The sequence below is a fragment of the Monopterus albus genome, unplaced genomic scaffold (assembly GCF_001952655.1).
Source record: "Monopterus albus unplaced genomic scaffold, M_albus_1.0 scaffold106.1, whole genome shotgun sequence".
In the NCBI taxonomy this organism is placed as follows: Eukaryota; Metazoa; Chordata; class Actinopteri; order Synbranchiformes; family Synbranchidae; genus Monopterus; species Monopterus albus.
In genome coordinates, this window is record NW_018127986.1 from 2110983 (window position 1) to 2134382 (window position 23400).

At 42.4% G+C, this 23400-nt stretch overlaps 1 protein-coding gene across 1 annotated transcript in view; it reads right to left on the reverse strand.

The window, feature by feature from the left end:
• Positions 1–23400, reverse strand: part of LOC109966064 (ankyrin repeat and SAM domain-containing protein 1A) — a 59567-nt gene that overhangs the window by 19335 nt on the left and 16832 nt on the right. Inside the window, 12 exon segments of the mRNA XM_020610642.1 lie at positions 10506–10993; positions 15212–15305; positions 16030–16073; positions 17077–17230; positions 17658–17720; positions 18433–18615; positions 19043–19105; positions 19355–19524; positions 19664–19747; positions 19833–19934; positions 20072–20147; positions 20765–21061. Coding sequence (XP_020466298.1) covers positions 10506–10993; positions 15212–15305; positions 16030–16073; positions 17077–17230; positions 17658–17720; positions 18433–18615; positions 19043–19105; positions 19355–19524; positions 19664–19747; positions 19833–19934; positions 20072–20147; positions 20765–21061 — 1818 coding nt within the window.

Sequence of the window (23400 nt, forward strand, 5' to 3'; positions counted from 1 at the left end):
TTTTTTTTTTTAACTCCAAGGGTAAGGACAAGATAATCCTAAAATGCTCAGCCTTTGTAGCTTTTTGTCAGCCATCTTGGTTTAAAAAATTATTGTTGCACTTAACAATGGCCGACCAGTGGGTGGCAGAGTGTGGGATGAGCCCCTGATGTCCACTGCAGTGGGTGATATGCAACTACACAACCAGAACCCATGCACATACAAGAAAACAGCTTTTAAATAGCTGACTACTGTAGTGACCGCAATGCACAACTGAACTATGACACTGTCTCCAGGCATGGCCACTAATATCCATATGTCATACACATGTGCACATGTGGACACACACAACTGGAATAATGAATGTTATTTCCTTTAAATGAATTTCATAAAGGCACTGAAGCAGTAGTGAGTCGCTGCCTGCCATAGGACAATGTGTAGCTTCGGCCAGTCCAGGGCTGAGTATACATGGACGCTGGTAGTGGAGATAATCTGGAGACTGACAGTGCTGCTGTCACACCTGTCTCTAGCACTCCAGCTCCCTTTGAGAATAAGGCCACAATTTATAAACTGGAGTGAACTGCTATCTTTATTGTGCCATTTTGTAAATATTTCATCAGGCGATTGCCTTTCTACTGGCTACAGAGTCCAGGTGTTGTCTGCTGCTCTAAAGGTCCCAGTTATCTGTCCTCATAAGGCATTAAGTGTCATCAGGACACCCAAGTTTACATATGGTAGGTTCTCATCATCAGTCAGTACATGATGTTTAGCAGGGATGTGGTATTAATTAGAAGTGAAATGTCTGTAAAAAACAAACAAAAAAAAAAAGCAGAGAGAAAAATCTCATTTTGAAGAATGGTGCATCTATTTAAATGTGCCAATGTCAGACTGGATAGTTAATAGTAAAGTAAAGCTTCCAGACTTTCTCAGAAGAATAAATATCTAATCACTGAGATTATGCCATTCCAAAACGATTCAATCAAGCCCAAAAGAATCCCATCTACCTCTACAAAGAAGACCCCAGAAGACAAAAGACCCAAACCCCAAAACGACCAGGAGACATTTATATAAATATGGAAGTCTTACGCTTTCAGCGGAATTTGATCTTCGTTGTTTTGTGGCGGGGGGGGGGATTCTTGTCTGTTGAGAGAGAATTCAGGGCTTTGGTTTGCCTTCCTTCTGTGCAACTACTGTACCTTCACTATGCCACCTATCCTTTGACTAGGCTATTATAATCATCCTGTTTTATACAAAGGTCTTCACAGCTGATATTGAAAACATTCACATCTAGCACAGAAGCAATGTAGGGCTTTGGTTTGCCTTCCTTCTGTGCAACTACTGTACCTTCACTATGCCACCTATCCTTTGACTAGGCTATTATAATCATCCTGTTTTATACAAAGGTCTTCACAGCTGATATTGAAAACATTCACATCTAGCACAGAAGCAATGTGTTTGTACTGATGACATTAATAAATAGTAGGTGGGGTTGAAGAGGGGGAAATGTTTTGAAAAAGTGTACAGCCATCAGGCAACCTGAGGAGCACACTGAGCTGCAGTGTACAGTACAATGCATGACTCTTATACACTAGCCCGTCTGTTATTTCAACACGAATCCTCAGGATTCAAAACACCACTAGTTTCAAGCAAGGAAAGAACAAAGGGAGAGGTGTGAAACAAAGGGCACTGGGAGGATCACATTATTTTATCCATCTGCCCAAAGTTACTTCTCCATACTGTTCATTAGACCCTTGCATATCAACCAGATGGTAGATTAGCAAGACAAGCTTGACAAATAACCTCCATCTATCGACACCACATGTTCACTGCATCAGTCATTAAACAGGAAGGTGATGGTGAATTGACAGCATTTCTCCTACCTGAGCAAATACTCAGATGAGTCAGCAAAAATCGGTGGCTATCGTTTGTATAAGAGCATCTCTGCATGTGACTGGCCTCTGCTTTGTCACACTTTATAGACGACAAACTGGATTTAACCAAACAGAAAATACTCCCCACGTGGATTTGAGGTGAAAATCAACAAAAAACAACATGCATGATGCTCCACCAAATGATTAATTCAACATTTTGGGAAATCTTGCAGAGAGTTAGATGAGAAGATCAACAGCACTCTCATATAGCAGATATCTATTAAATATAAGGCTACAGCCAGCAGCTAGTTAGCTTAGCATAGAACTAATTACTGGACAAAGAGGCGATTCAACTGTGTGATCATTTGGAAGATGGAGTGTCCGATGCCGTTGAGTTGCATTGTGCTAGGTGTTTGTATTATTTTGTCTACTCCTATTATATCAGTGAGGCTAGGCTAAAAAAATGTGTGTTATGCAAAAAAAAACCTTTCTTTGTCTTGGCTACCAGGCAAGCAGGGCAGACTCCAGGAAGTCACTGTTACTGGCCAAAAAAAAAAAAAAAAAAAAAGAGTCCAGCAATAGCATCTGTAAATGCACCCCATGTTATCTTGGCATTTGACACATAAAACAAATGAGATAAGACGTTAATTACTGAGCATTAAAAAAAGAAGGAGCTCATTTAATTACCTTAGGACAGAACCAGGCAAGCTGTTTCCCCCCGTTCCCAGTGTTTATGCTATGCTAAGCTAACCAGCTGCTGGTTAGAGCTTCAAAAATCATCATATTTAAAAATCAGAATCAGCTTTATTGGTTGGACACACGAGGAATTTGACTCCTGTGCACTGGCTCTCTGTGTACGTACAATGCTCTTCTGTAAGGCAGATGTATGTATGTACTCATCTAACTCTCAGCAAGAATGTCAATATGTGAATACAGTTTGTTGCAAAGGATCTTATTTTTATTTTTAGGAATGTCTGTTTCCTGTGCTAGCAGTCTAAACAATATGAATAGCATGAATCTAAGAACACCTCTCTTAATTTACCTGTTAGCTGACATTTTTCCTGCAGACATGTGAAACCCCTGTATTTTTATTATAAGTATTGCAAGTTTGTTCAGCTAGACATGGCTTCTTCTGTTCTCATTTTTCATTTATTTATTAAAAGGATCCAATGTGATGCATTTCTGTACTCATAATGACCTAAATGATCAGACCTCGGCAGGACAAAGTTCAGTTAGAAAGCTGCTGATGAACATCAGCATTAATCAGGGCTCCAATATGTAAAATCACACTCACACAGAGCTGTTGTAACGTCTGTGATAATGAGGGGAGGCCAGTGTTTGTGTCTAATAAAGTGACCGCGGTTGGCATCATTACTCAGTAATGAGCAGAAGTAGAACCATAAGAAGTGGTGATCTTGTTCTGACATACAATTAAATTACCAAGGTTATGTTTTGGCTCTCAGGAGGTAAGACATGCCTTTTAGATACTGAAGCAGAGGTTTTAATATTCTGCCCTCATCTGATGCATCTGCAATAACCTCAGGGTGGCTTTCTGAATGCCTCATGCTGCAGTGTATAAGAAGGAAGTAATAAGGATGACTGGTTGCATTTTAAATAAGCTCACTCTCAGTCAAGCCTTTTCATTTAAACTATGCAAATATACACATGGACGTAAGAACGAAAAAAGCCTAGCTGCATTCAGTCTCGGTTTATCAGCATCACTTGCCCAGTATAATGGAAAAAGGAATACTGGCTGGTCCAATCAGATGTAGAAGCAGCTACCGTGAAAGGCAGATATGATATAATGCTGGAGTAGGGTAAATATCTCCTTATCAGGAGACACGGCCCAGTGATTTCCTCAAGGTAAAACACATTCACAACAAGAAAAAGCCTCTGAATTTCACGGTTGAGGACAAAACCTTGGTGCTGTGAGAAATGACATAAGAGAGGAATGTCTTGTTCTCCTGCAGGATCGTATTAATACAGCGACCTGAAATGAAGAAGCATCTGTTGTGAGAGGGGCTCACTCTGAGCAAAGACATACAATAAAGAAGGTCAGAAGTCAGCAGCAGGGCGGAGGTCAACAGCTGGGTAGGCAGCAGTGAAAAAAGATGCTCAGGGTGAGATTAAAGACACAGAAACCCATTTATCCTGCTCGTTACAGCAGACCCACTGTACTAGAATGGCTGAGCACATTAACCTGCCTGCTATTTTAGTGGCATTTGAAAACAAAGTGTTTTGCATTAACAGCCTTGAGAATATGCAAGTGAAGCTCAGAGAGCAGGGTGGTGGGTGAGCTAAAGGATGCCTGGCACAGCTTTTTTAGGATGAAACAAAAGGCTGCAGCAGAGAAAGTGTGCCCAAACTGGCAAGCTGGCACTGAAACAAGGGCTGGATGAAAACTATGGACTGGTGAATGGCATCAAGAGGAACACAAACAGAGCACTGTCTAAAGCAAGTGCCAACACCTCAGTGGGGCAAAGCACCGTCAGCAGACACATTAACATCTTCCTGAAATAGCCCAATGTCATGCTTGCACTTTTTGGAACAATGTGCCTTCCATACAACTTCAAAACTTTGTCAGATCATCTCCAAAGAATGTAGAAATACACACATCTTCTAATAAACTGAATTAAGTTGAAATCCTTTGTACAACTTAGAACAGAAAGGGCATCACTTCTCTCCAATGATTAGACTAGAGGAACACTAAGTATTGTTTCTCCCCTGGTGGGGAGAAGAGAACAGATTTCCCCTGTTGGCAGCAATGGGACATGACACACGCCCACAATTTGGTTTGGTCTCACACACTCATGTCACATGAGACTTGTTCATACCAAAGCACAAGGCCACTTCTCTCCTCACAGAAAACAAAAGCTGCCCAAATCAACAATGACTTCAGGAACATAACAATACAAGAAGACAACAGAAGAACAATGAGTGGCTACTGGATGAGTTTAACAATGCCATAGGGGGTTAGCCTTTTTAAGAAAGCACTCGAAAGTAGGACAATATGAGTGTGTTGAGCACATTTTGCTGCATTTAGCAAATAAAGCGACAAGTTTCACTCAGTGCATACCAATCAGACTTTACAGGAAATATAATATCCATGGAAATACTAAAAAGCATCACTTATTTTCCTCATTCAATTCATTTATAGCAGATAGAAAAGATTAATGAGGCTCCAGAGGAGCTGCTGTCTAAAAATGAATCAATACTCACAAAAGCTGGTTTCATAGTGGCTACTGGATCTGTGGAGTAAATCAAGTTAAAGTGAAGTGGGGCTGTGGACGGCAGCCCTCTCCTGTCGCTGCCTTTCTCTCCTCCCATCTGTGGAGCTCAGTGTGCTGGCCCACAAAATGTGCCCCCTGGATTGTCATCTTCAGTCTGATCCCAAGGACCAAGACCAACCCACATTAGCATGCACTTTACACACCAGCACAAAACACACATGCACTCAGAGCTCCTAAAATGGAGAGATGCATAGGCCAAGACCTCATGCAAGTCAAATCTCCTCATCTAGAAACCAGAGGCTGTGTATCCAAGTAGTTCATGTGTAGAAAAGAAGGGGGGGGATGAGGAATAAAAAGGGAGAAGGGTGTGAGAACTGGAATATTTAACAAACCAAATTTTAAAAAAAGAAAAAGATGTTTTTAAAGAGGGGTGTATATGCATTTGGGGGGTGGGTTTGGTAATGTTCTGTGACCCCCTCGGCCAAATAGCGCCACACAGCTCAGTAGAGTGCTCCAGAGCAGTCGGTTGAGACTGGCAAGATGGCTGCCACAGCCGCTCAGAGCGAGCAGAGAAACAACTGTAGATGGAGCGGTACAGCAGAGAGAGAATGAATAGAGACGGGACTTCAACTTTCAATGGACACTTCCAACATCATTAAAGCGAGTGCAGGCTACAGGTCATGTCCAATCAAACTTCCAACTACATTCCCCACACTCCTCTCTCATTTGATATGCACTTTACTTCAGCAGTGTGAATATTTCCATTTCAAGCAAATGCAGGCTTGTTCCCCTGAAAGGAAATGGAGAAGAAAGATTCAGGGTTCTTGCCTTGTGCTTTTGGCACATGACTCCCAGGCATCTGAATCACTATTCAAGAGAGAATAAATAGGCTTCTGAGTTCAATTAACATTAAGTAGGGCTCCTAAATTGGACAAAAGGAATTGCCTTTCAAAAATAATATATGCTTCTAGAAGCTACAAAGGCTTCTGATAAACATCTCACTACTATCAAGTGACAAACTACATTTGGGAAACAGTGTCATATAATACTAAACCGAGCAATGATTTTCATTAATTATAAAAGGTGGATTCTTCAGTGCATCCTTTTTAAGGCAGAGCTGACAGATTAGTTCACACACAAATCCAGTCTATGCACAGTGACAGGAGGCGTCACTAGGAACTTACACATACTGTACATTACTTCCATCAGAGGCAGAATCTGTGGTTCACATCTGATTCTGCGGTACAGTGATGACAGCACTGACTACCAGAGAAGGCATATGTTTTCAAGGTCAACTGCATTGTTATTATATGGTCAAAACAATTTTATTTTGTGGCCGTCAGGCTGTGGAGTAAATAAAAGGCACTCCCGTGGGATGAATGGATAATTAAGAATGAAATATGGTGCTCTTTGCCAGCAGCCTACTTGAGGATTTCAAAGCACCCTTCAGACATTTGGATGAACTTAAAGCTGGGCAGTTCACTTGTTTGGTGCATAAATGAAGCCATTGCCTGAGACTGTATTTTCTTTTCACTGGTATGATCTCCTCTTCAGTTAGAAGCCAATAATAGATCCTGTTCTCCTGTCGCATGCTTGTGTAAGAGGACAGTGATACCCCGCTGTTTTGCATCCTCCTCTCCAGCTTCTCTTTTACAACCAGAACAACTGTCGTGATTGTTCTACTCAGGTCATCAATGCAGAAGCAGCAGGGAGAAGACAAAAGAAGAGTTTCAGGATTATTACAAGCTGCTGAACAAAGAGCAGAAATCTCCAATAACCATATAACGTCATGGCCGTAATCCTGTCACGCGCTCGGAGGCCACATCCCTCAAGTCTGAGGAGCTGAGGTGTTCAACAAACTGCATAATTAGACTGGTTTGAAAGGGGAAGATTCAAACGCACAAGGTGTCGTCCCTCTCTCCCTTTCATGAAGTGTCCCACGTAGCATGCATTTTGCCTTACAAATATAAGAGACTTTTTTTAAGATTGTTTTTTTATGTTCATGAAAATCTTAAGAATTATAACTTTAAACCAAATATCAGCCTCAAATATCCAGAATAGTCAGGCTATAATCTGTGATACTTGCAGACTAAATATCCTTTTGCAAAGTTAAAGATTAATAAATCAATAATGCCTGTATATAATACTTGACTGTTAGTTGCAAGTCTAAATACAGCACTACAGTACACAGAAATGCCATGATGGTTACAAAATGTCAAGCTTGAGAAATCCTAAGAAGTCAACAGAGTGAGCAGACAAGTCAAAACATGGTTTTACTTTGTGTTCCACTCAATAATGAAGGGAGGTTCTTTACCGTGGCATCCACTGACTGAATACAGACAAGTACGGGAGGTCGGTTTCTGCCATTAACTACAAATATTACATTCCAATTTTCTCATTTACAGACTTTAATGACACTATACTTGAGGTTATGGTTTCATGTCTGAGTGTGCTGAAGAAGATCAAGGTGAAAGCCTTTCTTGTGGTGCTCTAAATAAATAAATAAATGAATGACAAGGTTATAGTGACTGTACACAAGAATAAATCAGTCATGCTGCCAAGGTGTTGTGCTTTGCCTTCAAGCTAGAAAGGTGCTATGAGCTTAGAACAAACATCAGGTCAGTCTGCAAGATGCATGTATGGCATCTCACAGACCTCCACCTCAACTACAGCATCCCTGCTTCGGGTTGGGGGTGTGACTATTTACCACCGTCACCGAGAACAGAACTGCATAAATCATCAACACAACATCTGGCACCGTTTATGGCAGCATATAACTGGTAACTCATAAAGTCACCACAGCAGAGATGAGTAAATAGAAGCAGCAATCACATAATAGTGTCGGGCCATAAGCTGTATACAGCAATGCAAACAATGCAACAGTAAATCATAATTAGGGTTGAGTTGTTCTCTTTTTGGTTCGGCCTGAACTGTGTTACATCAAAAGGTGAGTCTGAGAAGCTAGAACACAGTCTAATACTGGTATCAGTGGTACTGGCCAACATCTACTCCAAGTTTTACAGAGATATTTTGTATTTCATTGACTTTTCTTCAGGCCTGGCCTCCACCCACATCCAAACCACAGTCCATAGCAGCCAGGATATCGACCTCAAAGCCGCTATTATCCCAGCTGTGGCTATTCTGATTGCATCATGTAAAAGAACACTAGGCAGTAATACGATCTCCTCAATGTGGAGGGAGAAAGTGTTAGAGCGGCCTGAGCCCATGATTTGATCTAGATGGTCTGGCATCATACATGGTAAAGCAGACTAGGATAGCTTATTGTAAAACTTCAGAGAGAAGCTTAGAGGATATAATTAATCCTGAGCCCAGGCTTCTATGACTGTACCTCTGCTCATTCACTGTTATTTGTACTTTAATCACAGTTCATAAACACTAACATTATGTTAAAAAAAATATGCTGATGTAAGCAGGAAAAGGAAGTTTGCCTTGAAATCATCGTATATTTGTGTGTTATGTTTGTATGATAGGTTGCCTGTTCCCGCAGAGACTCACGGAGTCACACGCCTTTGTGAGCGGAGGAGCCGATTTGGGAGGAGAGCGATATCTGCAGGTTGCATGTTCTCTCTGAATCTCAGTTTCCAAATCTCTGACTCGTCTTACTCTCTCAGCTTCTCTGTCGTTTTATCCTCATCCCCTTGCCTTCACTAATCTCTCCTCACATCGCTCTGATCAGCTGTTTATCTACATCCCAGACAAACCATTAAAGCACTCAGTGGAGGGGGCATATTTAGTTATAAATAACCACAGCAGTAACAAACACCAGACAAGACTAAGAACATAAAAATAGATCAATTTAAAGCCACTTGAAATTTTCTGAACAGAATTGAGAAAGATGTTGCAAAAGTGCATTTTGTCATAGTCTAAATGTTTTCACCATTTACACAAGCAAACTTTTTTTTAACACAGTCACTGTATTTGCTGAAGGTTGTGTTCAAAACAATGTACAGAAAAGCTCCACGTGCACACCGTGCCCGTCAGGACATCAGGTGGGCTTTGAGTTGGCAGAACAAAAGCATTCTTTGTTGACTACAGTCAGAAAATACTGAGATGTTCATTCAGTCAGTGTTGCAGGCAAGTGTCTTGTGGCTGCAACGCTTTAAATCTAACAAGTGAGGTGATGCACAAATAAACAAACAAACAAATAAATAAAGGAAGAACACTGCACACAAGAGGAATCTACACAGTATAGTCATACAACTTGTATAAGTGTCAGCCGTGGCTCAGGAGGTAGAGAGGGTTGTCTCCTATCTGCATGGTGGTTCGATCCCTGTCTACTCCAGTCCACATGAAGAAGTGGGCAAGACCCTGAACCCCAAGCTGCCCACAGTGAAGCCACCTGTGTGTGTGTGTGTGTGTGTGTGTGTGTGTGTGTACGTGCGCGAGAGAGAGAGTCTTTGTGTACGCAAGTGGGTGAATGTGTTACTGGTCTAAACGAGCTTTAGGTCTACTTCCTTGCACAGACCATTTAAAATTTGGATTAATGCTCTAAATCTACTGTTGAAAAGTTAATGTTTGTGCTTGGAAAAATACGTCTTAATTAGTTCATTACTGTAGCAGAGCCTCATAATGCATGCAATCCACATAATATTAAAGGATAAGACCGGTCATCTGACCCGTGGCCTTTGTGTGTGGAGTCTGCATGTTCTCCCTGAGCCTGCGTGGGTTCTCTCCGGGTGCTCTGGCTTCCTCCCACAGTCCAAAGACATGCAGCTTAGGTTGACTCACTCCTATGGCCAATTTCTCTAAATTGCCCGTAGGAGTGAGCGTGAGTGTGCGTGGTTGGTTGGTTGTCTACATGTCAGGCCTGTGATAGAGTGGCGACCTGTCCAGGTTGTACCCAGCCTCTCGCCCAGTGTCAGCTGGGATTGGCTTATTCAGGAATAAGCAGTAGAGATAATGGATGGATGGAAGACTGCTCATTTTCTATATTAACATTTTCAGCAATCTCCACATAGGGACTAGAACCAACGGTGAATTGCCTCTACTCATGGTTAATGTCTGTCAGTTTGTCAGCCCTGGATCAGCTTGTTCGTCTGTGCGATTGATAGCGTTCCCTCATTGTCCAAAAATGATTAAAGACATCGAGGAGACACACTGCTGCTCTGGTTGACATGTTTTTTCATTGCGAATACTGTGGCTTTTCAGGACAATCTTTTAGAAACAACGCTGCTTACAGTTTCAGTTTCAACGTATTTTTACACACGTTGTGCAACTGTATCTCAGGATAATTTGTTTGTATGCTAGGTTCCTACCTGGTGTATTAATGTATTATACACCTTTCAAAATCTTTAGCATTAGTCAACACTGACCTATAGTCTCCACTGTTCCTTTGTACAGTATAGACAGGGACTACATTACCAAAAAGTACTTTTACATCTATGTGAATATACCGAACACTTACCTCATCCCATTCTGAGGTGAAAGAGGGAGATTTCTCAAGCCTTTTCTTGCTAGTGCTACAGTTAGAAACCGACTCGCTACGGCTTCCCAGTCCTCCATCCTCCTCATTAGGAGGCGACACCAGCAAGTCTGAATCAGACTTGGAGAGGCTGCGTCCCAGCTTCAGGTCCCCAGGAGGCCGCTTCCTAATGGAAGCTCCAGCCCCTAAGTCTCTGGACTCCTTGTTCACAGTTGCATAAATTGCTTTTGGATCACAGTCTGTCAGGATGGCAGCCATACTGGGACGGCTAGTTGGTGGTGCAGCTGCTGCTATTTCCTCTTTTACTTTGGCCGTTTTTCTTGATTCTTGCTGGTTCTGGCTGGGCGGCAGAACACCTGGAAACCTGAAGGGCTCCTCACGGCAGTCGAAGACAGGAGAGGATCCGTGCAGGAGGCCAGTGAACTGCTCCGGGACACCCGCTCCCTGATCCTTGCTGGGCTGTAAGTTATCTAGAGAATGAGAAAAGGAACAAACAAAATCAGCACAGAAAGAGCTTGTGAGGGCTGGAAAGTAGACTTCTAACTGAGGGACAGATTCTTAGAGCAGGGCTAATAAGAAACCACCCACACAAGCTCTGAAACAGATCTGTAATTGTTTCCTTCCAAGAGTGACACAGAGAAAAGGAGGGAGAGAGAAGAGATGGAGCGAGAAGAAGGCGTATGCCGGCTGTTGAAATAACAGAATTCCAAACTCAGCTTGCAGCAGTGTGATGACTATCTGCTGCTCCCTGATTGCCCCAGTTTTTTTTAACACTAGTCACCTTTGTCACTGGCCTCATCTCACACACATTTTATCTATTAGATCTTTGACACAACACTAAGAAATCCCCCAACTTGTTGACTAAACTTTCACACAAACACAACAAACATGGAGCCACTGTACACAGGGTACAACAAACACCCCAGAATATACAACAGAAAATAAATAAACAATGAAACAACTCACCAAAATGAGTGAAAGTCACACCGGCTGCCTGAAAACAAGTCCGTTATGAGACTGAACAGCAAGTGCAATTAAAAGCAATTAGGTTTTCCTCCTCCCTCTCCCTGAGGATTTACTGCCACCTAAGCCTCTTTTCTGCAATCGAATCAGCCACGCTTAACAGTGCCTGTTGTCATGTACTCTTTGGCTTTAGAAAGTCTCTAGCCTGTGCTCAGTTCTGTAGCTGTCTTCCTTCGCACTGCTGCGATGCGTGCTGTTGTCTGCTGAGCAACCAGCAGCCCTGTGTTTTCTAGCTTCTAATTCTAGACCCTAATGATGGCTCAGGAATGGAAATTTGAATCGCCCCATCCTGCAGCAGTCAGACTCCTAATAACTAGCCGTGTGACACATGGAGAAGGAGTGTGTATGTGTGGACCATCTCTGCCAGGCTGATAGGGTCAGGGTGTTTGCTGACAGCGAATCCGGGGCAGTGTCGCCACAGGTTGCGCTACCTGTCTTTCAAAGAGGGGAAGCATCAAGAGAGAACGCTGCAAGGTGTTTAATCTACAGTACTCCTACCACAGAACAGTTTGGTACGCAAACTCAGTCTGAGTTCACCAAACTGCCTCATTACTGTTTCAGGGGCCATTAGCTGTGAGGGAGCGTACCAAACAACACCCAAAACTCCTTTTTCACAAGCTGCTAAAAACTTGAACAACCCTAAAACCTAAGTGGGTGTTTGTGTGTGTTGTAAGGGGTGAGTGAGTTTACTGCACACACATGTCACGACCACAGCCAAACACCCACCCTCTCCTTGGCAGCAGGTCATTATGAACGCCCTATGAGCACATCAGTGTGGTTCCAACATCCTCACATGGTGTTAACTCTTGCCGAGACCGCCACAACCCATGCTCGTAGTTCTGCAGTGTGGTGGAAAATGCGCAAAGGCACGATCCCGTGTTACTGCGGCTCTTACAGATCAGCGAGGTCACCAAAGAGGCGGGATGTCTATTTCATTTGGCAGCGTGAACTGCATATCTCACTAATGATGTCATGTTTGTGCAGCAGACACTGCAGCACTTGTGCTGACTGTCACTCCACCGTCAGCAGAGTCTGGAGTTAATTCATGCTCTGCTCTGTTTGTGTTGAAGATTCAAACTCATTTTAACTATGGGTCATATAGTGCAGAAAATCAATCGCAAACTAAAAGCCATCATATTAATATGTGCACATTTACAGCAGTGCAGCAAGTAAACAAATACCTCTATTGACAGTATGGGTCAATACAGAACAAAAGTCTCTCTCCTGAGAGCCAGTATCTCGTCATATTCATACACATACGCATAACATTATGTAGAAGGAAACCAAATGCATGAGTCAGACTATCATTAACAGCCACTGACAAAAAAAAAAAAATGAACGCAAACAGACATCTGGTTAAGGGAGTACTCCTGGACATTAGGGGTTAATTTTATGCTCACTGCTCACATAACATGGAGGAGGTTGCCAAACAGGTGCTTTCTGTCTTTATCACCTCAACACACAACTGTTGCAGCTCCTCTGTTGCACTGCAGCTCATGACAGCGATACAAACTGTACGTTCCTGAAACAAAGCCTTAGTTGAACCATAGAGTGAGGTGGAAAGTAACTACGTACATTTACTCAAGTACTGGACTTAAGTACAATTTTGAGCAACCTGTACTTTACATGAGTGGTTTTGTTCAAAGTAAATGTGATGATCACAATAATTCAACAATAATTACAATCCAATAACATGATACACTTTAATGGGAGCTGTGCCATTCTGCATGAGTACACTGTGGTATTGCCACTTTTACTTAAGTAAACAATCGGAGTACTACTTCCACTACTGCTTTTTGGCATAAGAGAGATCAAACTGTCAAAGTTTCACATCCAATGTGAAGAAAGTAATGGATGACTGTCAAACTGAACTGTGGCTATGTCTTAAATAAGCAGCAAGTACAAGATAAAGACAGACTTTAATGCTTCTTTAATGCCAAAATCAGATCAACTGAGTCATAATGAAAACCACAGCCACATATGCAGAACTTAACATTTAGGCTCAGCCCGCTGTCCTGGTTGATGTAACACACAAAACAGGGAACCAAATGTTTAACTGGCTGATGTGCAAAAAGAGAAAGGACAAGAAAAATGATGAAATGTTCTTATTTGTAGCCAATGTTGTGGTTTCTGTGGCTTTAAAAAAGGGAAAGGAGAATATAACTTTAGAGTAACTAAAGACCATAAGCAAAGAAAACCTAAATAATGGGTCTTCGATGCTTTTAGAAGTGTCTCACATTTCCCCTGCTCCCACCATCATCAACTTTTTAACAATCTCTGTCAAACTGGCTCATTTCTCCTTGAGTCCTTTGGCAAAACATGTTCCCCAAATGCAAGTGTTGCTTTTGTCACACACTGAACCACAATTTCATGTTTATGCTCATTGGAGTTAATAATCTGAGGGTTTCTGCAGAATCTCATTAGTTGTATCAAGATGTCTCAAAGAAGAAAAGGATTCCTTCTCCACTTTCCATTTGTGCCAAGTTGCATTAAGTTCAAACAAGTTCACGTTTGATAGATGTGTTAAGTTAGATCTGAAGTTAGTGCAAACATTCCTTACATGCCCCTTTCAAACATGCACTGGAACTCTGATGCAAATGTCCGAGTCAGCTGACCCGGACCATAGCAGACTTTACTCTGCCAGCTCCAGAGTACAAAGTCCGTGTAATGTCCGAGTGAACTAGCGTGAGCCCATGTGAGAATACAGCAAGTTATCGTCAGAGCGGACGTGGACGTGATGATGACATTCAATCATGTAACTGGAGTAAAAACAGGAAGAAATTTAATGGTGGGGGAAAAAGGCCATTTACAGTGAAGACGCCAACAAAAATATCTAAGTGAAGACACGAGATTCTGGAGCTTCTGTTGTTAAGAGCCGTGGCAAAATTTAAAGAATGGCAAGAGACTTGGTTGTTTCCGACCAAATTACAAACTGGCTACGTGACCATGTCATGTCCCGACTCCTGCGCGCTCTACCCAGGTCTGACACACCCGTTGTGTGCTACATGTGTGAACAAACAACTCTGTACAAAGTCCAGGCCTGATTCTGTGGACATAGTCCAGAGTTCATGTGTGAAAAATGCATTAGATAGAATAACTTCTAATGCAAAATATTAAACAAGATCCTCAAAAATAAGAAAAACCAGCCAGCTCCTGCTGTAATCAGCACTGCCAGATCAGATTCCCTACTATGCTTCCTTCTACAGTTCCTTTTGAAAACATGCTCCAAAAATAATTATTAAATAAAAGCATCTGTATGTGCATCAGCAAAAATCCTCACCTCAACTGTGCGCGTGGCTGGATGACGTAGCATATCCTGCTCTAAGCAGATATGAGATAGAAATGTCACAATCTGATCGAGAATCCTGTTTCATACTGGCAGTGAAATGAGTCTTGCTCAGTTGCTATGCAATGTCAATCAGCCTGCTCCCGACTAGCCAAATCTGCTCTGCCGGTTGAGAATGCCAATCAGGCACATTCCTTCGCAGCGTTAATCCAAGCCAGCCCATCTCAGCCGGCGAACTCAAATGCATTTCTCCCATTTCATTGACATGCTTGTTCTGTGCTTTTCAGGTCTGGTGTGTTTCTTGCCCCCACTGCATTGCCAGCAGCAGCAGTTGTTCCTTATTAGGTTACTAAAATCTGAGCACTGTGGTCAAACTCACCTCGGGGTGCCTGTGTGCCCACCCGTCCAGGAGGATGCAGAGTGTCTTTCGCCTTGCCTGGGGCTCTGAGGTCATTCGGAGCAGTAGGTTTACACTAAAGTAGGACAGAGAAGAAGAGAAAAGAGTCTGACAATCAAACATTTCCTGTGCTGGCAGGCAGTCATATTAATAGCTGCTAAAGCTTGACCCAGTCAGTCAATTAATATCCCAGCTGATTATCCAGCGAGCCTAACATGAAATGAAGATGCTTCTGCATTACAGTGACGGTGGCGGGTTTGCATATCTCACACAGGATGTTACTCAGCTCAGAAGATGTATACTGCTCAAAAAAAAAGGGAACACAACATAGTTGAATGTCTTATCTTTGTGTTCCCTTTATTTTTTTGAGCAGTGTATATTACAGAGGACACTATGCTGTTCGTTTATTATGATTAGGCAGCTGAGGAGCACACAAATCCAATAGACGCTTCCCGACTGTACGACAAATATGAAAAGATATTAAAGTAGGATATAAATAGAGCAGGGAGTTTTACAACACCCATTTTTAAGAGCCAGTTTAAGACTACTTCTGTCTTCTGCTGACATATGACTGAGTCATTTCCATTATCTATGGTCATACAGTCATGCTCCAATTATGCAATTCAAACTTCAGATGAAAAACTGCTCTTAGGTGTTTAAAGAAAAGTTCTTGTACAACTTACACTTACATCTGGAAACTGACAGGCATTAAAAAAGAGACTGGGGCACTGAACATGTTGCCTGACGCAGGGGTAAAGATGTAATAATGAGAAGGGTGAAAATAAGAACATCACAGATACCTCAGGTAGGACACTGTTGGAAGAGTGTGGAGTGGTATTCTCATCTAAGGAGACAGAACACAGAAGTGTCAGGACGGATGAAAGATGATCTTGGTCCATTCAGAATTCAATCACTCAACAGACAATCTACTGCTGCTCTGACAGACAAGAGAGACATTCTGCTAAGGGAACGTGAAAGTGATGTATGTAATAAAATCATGTATTATGCAGGACGATGTTCTGCAGCTACAGTTCATAACAGACTTGAAATTAATCTCCCTGTCATTTAAACTGCACTAGGCGTGCCGACGTGATGACGCCGTTTTAAAACAAATGGAAATTCATTTAACATTTCTGTCAAGCTGAAGAGAAGAAGATGAAAAACATTAAAGAATCTCTTTTTTCTAACACCATCATTCATATACATGGGTGTACGATGGCATCAGCGATTAAACTCAGCGGTGTTCTCTGATGGTGCTAGTGAAGCTGACTGAGCTGGAAGGCCTGAGGGAGTGGTTTTAAAACATCATCGACAGCTAGGGATCAAAACGACCCCTTAATTCAATCCCATTTAATACAATTACATGCAGTGCCAATCACCAGAAACAACTAAGGAAGCCTAATCATGTACACCGTGTGGCCTCTCTCACTGATCTGTAGCTTTAAGCACTATTATGAAATCATCCAAGGCCCAGCCAGGAAAGGGAAGTCACTTCTACACAAAGCAGCAAAGTATGAAGTTCATCCAGAAACATCTCTTAAAATCAAAAAAACATAATGCAACAGGAAAAATACACATTTTCACCTAATTACTAGGGATGTAACGATACGATATCGCCACAATAAAGTCTGTGATACAAGGCTTTTCACAATATTTAAAAAATGGGGGGAAATAAAGAAAAATGTCCTTTACTAAATAATAAATCAGCTTTTTTTTGCTCATTTGTTTTTGTATAATGTATATAAAATTCCCATGACATTATTGAAACATTTTGTGATATTGAGAAATTACAAATATCATTACATCCCTACCAATTACAATTATCTCACACCGGATTATTCTATTACCTTTATGGGAGTGGGCCTCCTTGCTGGGTGGTGGGACTTTGGTTTGTGCAGTCACCAACAACTCATAAGTGTGATCCTCCTCCTCCTCCTTCTCCTCCTCCTCCTCCTCCACCAGCCTGCCTTTCTCATCAATACTGCTATTAGTATATAGAGCCTGCAGAAAAAAAAGGTACAGAAGCAAGAAGAGAGTTAAGGTTCGAAGGTGAACAAGGAAATGAAATGCACGGATGATTTGGAATGTTACATTCTGTGATCCAAGTGTCTCCTTCAATGAGGAAAACCTGAAAAATGTATGACTTAACCGCCCTAATGTTACTTTAGCGTCAGTGACATTTTAAATCAGACAGGTCCTCTGATTGTGTCTTCAGTCCTCTTCCACTTTACTTTTCATCTTTTTATGCAAAACACTGGCTTTATTTCCCAACAGCCTCTGTGTCACTGTGCTAACAAACCATGTCCAACCTCTGAATTTTAGAGGCTGTCCCCGCGACCTTCCATGAAGGCCTTAAAACAGTGCATGTGAGAATCTGTGGTGTTAGATGGTAAAAATTTCACCTGGCTTTACAATCTTAGCTCCTCACCTCTGACCTCACATGTTCTTCATGACCAGCACCAGGATGTGATAAGTGGAACAGGCGATCTTTCTGTAAATGATAAGGAATATAAGATGAAATAAATATATTGTTATTGCTCATTTTTTCCATTACAAACCCCCTCTGTATCGCATGAAGTTTGAAGCTGGAGGGTTGTACGATGACATCAGCGATAAAACTCAGCGGTGTTCTCTCATGGTGCTAGTGAAGCTGACTGAGCTGGAAGGCCTGAGGGAGTGGTTTTAAAACATCATCGACAGCTAGGGATCAAAACGACCCCTTAATTCAATCCCATTTAATACAATTACATGCAGTGCCAATCACCAGAAACAACTAAGGAAGCCTAATCATGTACACCGTGTGGCCTCTCTCACTGATCTGTAGCTTTAAGCACTATTATGAAATCATCCAAGGCCCAGCCAGGAAAGGGAAGTCACTTCTACACAAAGCAGCAAAGTATGAAGTTCATCCAGAAACATCTCTTAAAATCAAAAAAACATAATGCAACAGGAAAAATACACATTTTCACCTAATTACTAGGGATGTAACGATACGATATCGCCACAATAAAGTCTGTGATACAAGGCTTTTCACAATATTTAAAAAATGGGGGGAAATAAAGAAAAATGTCCTTTACTAAATAATAAATCAGCTTTTTTTTGATCATTTGTTTTTGTATAATGTATATAAAATTCCCATGACATTATTGAAACATTTTGTGATATTGAGAAATTACAAATATCATTACATCCCTACCAATTACAATTATCTCACACCGGATTATTCTATTACCTTTATGGGAGTGGGCCTCCTTGCTGGGTGGTGGGACTTTGGTTTGTGCAGTCACCAACAACTCATAAGTGTGATCCTCCTCCTCCTCCTTCTCCTCCTCCTCCTCCTCCACCAGCCTGCCTTTCTCATCAATACTGCTATTAGTATATAGAGCCTGCAGAAAAAAAAGGTACAGAAGCAAGAAGAGAGTTAAGGTTCGAAGGTGAACAAGGAAATGAAATGCACGGATGATTTGGAATGTTACATTCTGTGATCCAAGTGTCTCCTTCAATGAGGAAAACCTGAAAAATGTATGACTTAACCGCCCTAATGTTACTTTAGCGTCAGTGACATTTTAAATCAGACAGGTCCTCTGATTGTGTCTTCAGTCCTCTTCCACTTTACTTTTCATCTTTTTATGCAAAACACTGGCTTTATTTCCCAACAGCCTCTGTGTCACTGTGCTAACAAACCATGTCCAACCTCTGAATTTTAGAGGCTGTCCCCGCGACCTTCCATGAAGGCCTTAAAACAGTGCATGTGAGAATCTGTGGTGTTAGATGGTAAAAATTTCACCTGGCTTTACAATCTTAGCTCCTCACCTCTGACCTCACATGTTCTTCATGACCAGCACCAGGATGTGATAAGTGGAACAGGCGATCTTTCTGTAAATGATAAGGAATATAAGATGAAATAAATATATTGTTATTGCTCATTTTTTCCATTACAAACCCCCTCTGTATCGCATGAAGTTTGAAGCTGGAGGGTTACTGCGGCACAGTCATGTATAGAGAAGACCACTATCACCCTCTAGTGGGACATCTGTGTTTCATCGCCTATAAAACCCTGTAACAAATCTCACCGAGTGTGTATGTTTGAGCTTGAGTGTGGGTTTCAGTTCAACTGCTGCTGACCTTGCCAGCTTCGCTATCCGGCCGTCCAGAGTCTCTGTCCGATGACTTGCCACTGGTCAGGCTGTCCAGAGAGTGGCAAGAGGTAGCCTCATACAGAGCCTCATATGGACTCTCCTCCTCAGGCCGTGGGGCCAGCCCTGAGATCAACTCACTCACCTTCTCCAGATCACCTATAATACAGGTCAAAACGCAGATGCACAGACTAACAAGACTGGAAAAAATATTCTGCATTGAACTGCTCAGTGTTGCTTGTCTAACCTGCTGACTGAACTGCCGCTACTATAGTACAGACACCCAACTTAATCCTACCCTTTTTCCGTGGGCTGGGACTCTCCTGAGGTGGAGGGATTGGTGGAGGGGGAAGGGCAATGTCATGTTTTCCACTCATGTGACCTGCAACATACAATCAGGAGATTGTATCACAGCTGGTCAATGTGAAATCCCAAGGATACTTCCTACTACAGCTCCCTGTCTGTACCTAAAATGAGAGCAGCTATCTCTCTGCTCTTCTGGGAGGGCATGTCCTTGACAGTGTCCAGCGCTGTCAGGCCCTTCTGGTCGACGATGTTTACATCGACACCTGATGAATGACAACAGGAACAGTCAGTACATACAACAGCTAAGTGTAATGTGTGCACTTTTGCAAATGCATCTCACTGAAGCTGTGTTAAGAGCAGATAGTGATTCAAATGTTGCTTCTTGGCACTGAGGTCTGACCTGCACTGAGAAGTTTCTGTACCACGTTTCTCTTCCCAAACAAGGCTGCTTCATGGAGAGCGCTGCCTTTCTCTGTCTGAAAACAGAAGCATAAAGACCCAGAAGCACATAAACAGTTGAGACCAAGGGACAACAAACACCCACAAATATGATTATTATGAAAATTAAAGCTCCAGTTTTATTTCTTCTCCTATTGCCAGCTGTCTGTTCCGTCACCCACGTGTTCATCAGTCCACTTCTCTAACGACAACTGTGTGGCTGAGGAATCAAAGCAGATCATTTTCTGGCTCACAGTGACATGCTAACTGAAACCTGTGAAGTCCCAAAGGACAGACTTCAAATCCTTAATTCTGAAGAAGGGAGGATGGAGTAAAGGAAAAAGTCTTTCCAGACAGATGGATGACACAGTTTGGTACAAAACTAGAGTCACAGGGCCCACCAGGGGGAGCATGGCTTCCCCTGCTTTGATACCACAGCAGTTTCTTTGTAAACTGAGAGCTTAAGATTTTTACACTTAATCTCATAGCTTTAGTAGGAAGTAGCAAGAGGAAGTGCTGCAAGAACAGATTACATTAGCCAACATGATTTGGGCCATGACAGTACAGTAGGAAACACATGAAAACAGAAGCTATTAGTTTCACACACATACTGCCTATATACTGTAAACTGTACAGTGTATATTGTAAAGCACACCTCATAGTTGATGTCCATGCCAGCATCCAGTAGCACCTCCACCACAGACAGGTGTCCGTTCCGAGAGGCCAGGTGCAGCGGCGTGTGCTTCTTGGTGTTACAACTCAGCAAGTTGGGGTGGGCACTGAGCAGCAGTTTGACTACCTCCAGGCGGCCGTAAAGCGCCGCCAGGTCCAGTGGGGTCTCAAACTTGTTGTTCCTCATGGTGGGGTCCGTCAGCTCCTCCAGCAGCAGCTGCACCACCTGGGAGTGGCCGTACTGGGCAGCACAGTGCAGCGGCGTCTCATTATCATTGTTCTATTGGGGGCAGATACACAGGTGAGAAGCAGCATTGGAAAATGGCTCCATAGATACAGGAAACAATGTAGATCTATTAAAAGAGAACAAAAGACATTGGTTGAATCATGTCTGTAAAGAAGTAATAACAGGTGACCCAGTGAGTCACTGGGAGTCAGAGCATAGAGCCTGCCACATTAACACATTCATAGATAACGTAAAGCATCATCCATGGTGAAGCCTGGGAAAGGGGGCTGGGGTGGAGAACTGGCAAACATGCATGGACTAATGCAGACAGGTGTTGAGGATGGCGGTGCCAGGGCTGCAGGGAGCAAGTAGAGGGACAGAGGTGTCCAGGCAGGTGGGGAATTAGCAGAGACATGAGTCATTTGAACAAGAGGTCAGAATGGCAATGGTGTAGTATAGTTACAAAAAGTCATGGCCCATTAATACTGTCCTGTCAAGATGGCCTCTCACAACTCTCTCTCTATTGCTCCCTCAGGAGCACACCAATAGCTAGGATGATGTGAGATCTCATGTGTAAGAAGAGTTTGACATTTCCACAGATTGAAACAAAGAATCTGACAGTTATCTGACTGAGGTGCACATCAGCCTGCACTGTGACAGAGAGCGAAGGGCCACATGCCAGTAACAGAAAGCAAAACAATTATGTTAATGTCCCCGTGACAATAAATTAACACTGTGTAATATCTCTACTTGTTTGGTGTAGAAGATGATTATCAAAGTATGTCATTATGTAAGAATGTTAACAATCTGTAATATTTTTTAGTATATCACTAGCGTGGTGTAGAAGTGAATTATCTATGTAGAGATACTGCTTGCAAACCAATGATGGTAAGATGATGTTATGGGGTAAGACTAGATAAGTCTGACTTCTTCCTACTCCGTTCAAGCATGTACTAGGTATAAGCTAATTGATAATGCATTTGTGGATATGTGTGAAATTATGTGTGTTGACATATTGACTGTCGTTACATGTTTGAAAGAATAAAAAAAATCATAACTGCAGGAAAACATGCTAATATACAGGCAGATCTAACAATTTAATGTAGTAATTACAAAGTAAACCCAGTAAGTGCTACTTATTGGATCTAATGACTCACAGATCAATGCCTAATAAAGTCTGGAGCCAGACTGTTGGTGACTCCTACCATGAACAGCCTGCAGGGGGCAAACCCTGCAATCCAGGAGCGGAACTGACAGGACGCCATGGGAGTATTCTCAGGACCAGGTCAAACTACCATCACACAATGACAACATGGATAGTCGAAATTAAGCCAGTCCTGCTCTGTTGTGTCGAGAAATGTGGGAGCAGCACTACAGACAAAAACATAAAACATTTAAACTCCTGCCAAGAGTAGAAAATAATAGTGTGGCAGAGAGGAAAAGATTTAACCACCGCTCTCAATGTCTCCAGGTGTGACAGAACTGCAAACAAATAAAGCCTGAATAACCCTACAGTTCTGTGGCTTTATTCGAATACTGTGTACAGATGGGTGTGGCAGAAAATGCCTGCTATTATAGAACCACGCGCTCTGAGAGTCAGCCATTCCAGACACAAGCAGCCACCTAGAAAGGGCTGACAGCTGGCAGGAGAGACCCCCACATGGACATGCATGATGCCAGGTTCGGCGATTCCCAGAGGAACACGCCAGCTGTGCCACTGAAGACAGAATGTAGGGTGGAAGAGGGCAACAGGGCAGTTTTAGGCAGGTGTCCGTCGCCTCTTCACTGAGGCTTTCACAAGGACCTTGCCCCAGGTGGGACCAGCAGGTAGGCTACTGCCTCTCCTTCATTGTTAGAGGGACAGAGCGGGACAGGGAGAAAGAACGTGAGTATTGTACTATACTGCCAAAGCAGGTCACAGCTTCAGCCGAGAGAGAGAGAGGAGGTGGAGCGTCGAGAAACAAAACGACACCTGCTTATTCAAAGAAGGGGCAGTGAGACTGGCTGAGGAAAAAAAATGTCTTAGGTGAACTAAAGCAGGGGGAAAAACTAAAACAGCCTTTCTCTGAAAAGTAAACCAAAATCACTTCAGTTTTCACTGTCTGTTTTCACATTAGCATGCTTACTTCCTCAAACATGCAGGTCTGTTGACTCAGTATAAATCCAAATAAGCCATACAAAGCTTTACACAAAGGATCCAAAACAGGAAACTCTCAACATTTTTAACGTGCGTATTACTGGAACATCAATGCTTTTGTCACAGGAGTGCAACAAGTGATAAGTAATGGACAGACACTGATGCTAATCACCTCACTCACTTGGGTTTTGATTATATTTTTTAAATAGAGGCTCATTACATAATCTACTCACCTACTGGGTATAAAAGTCTATCG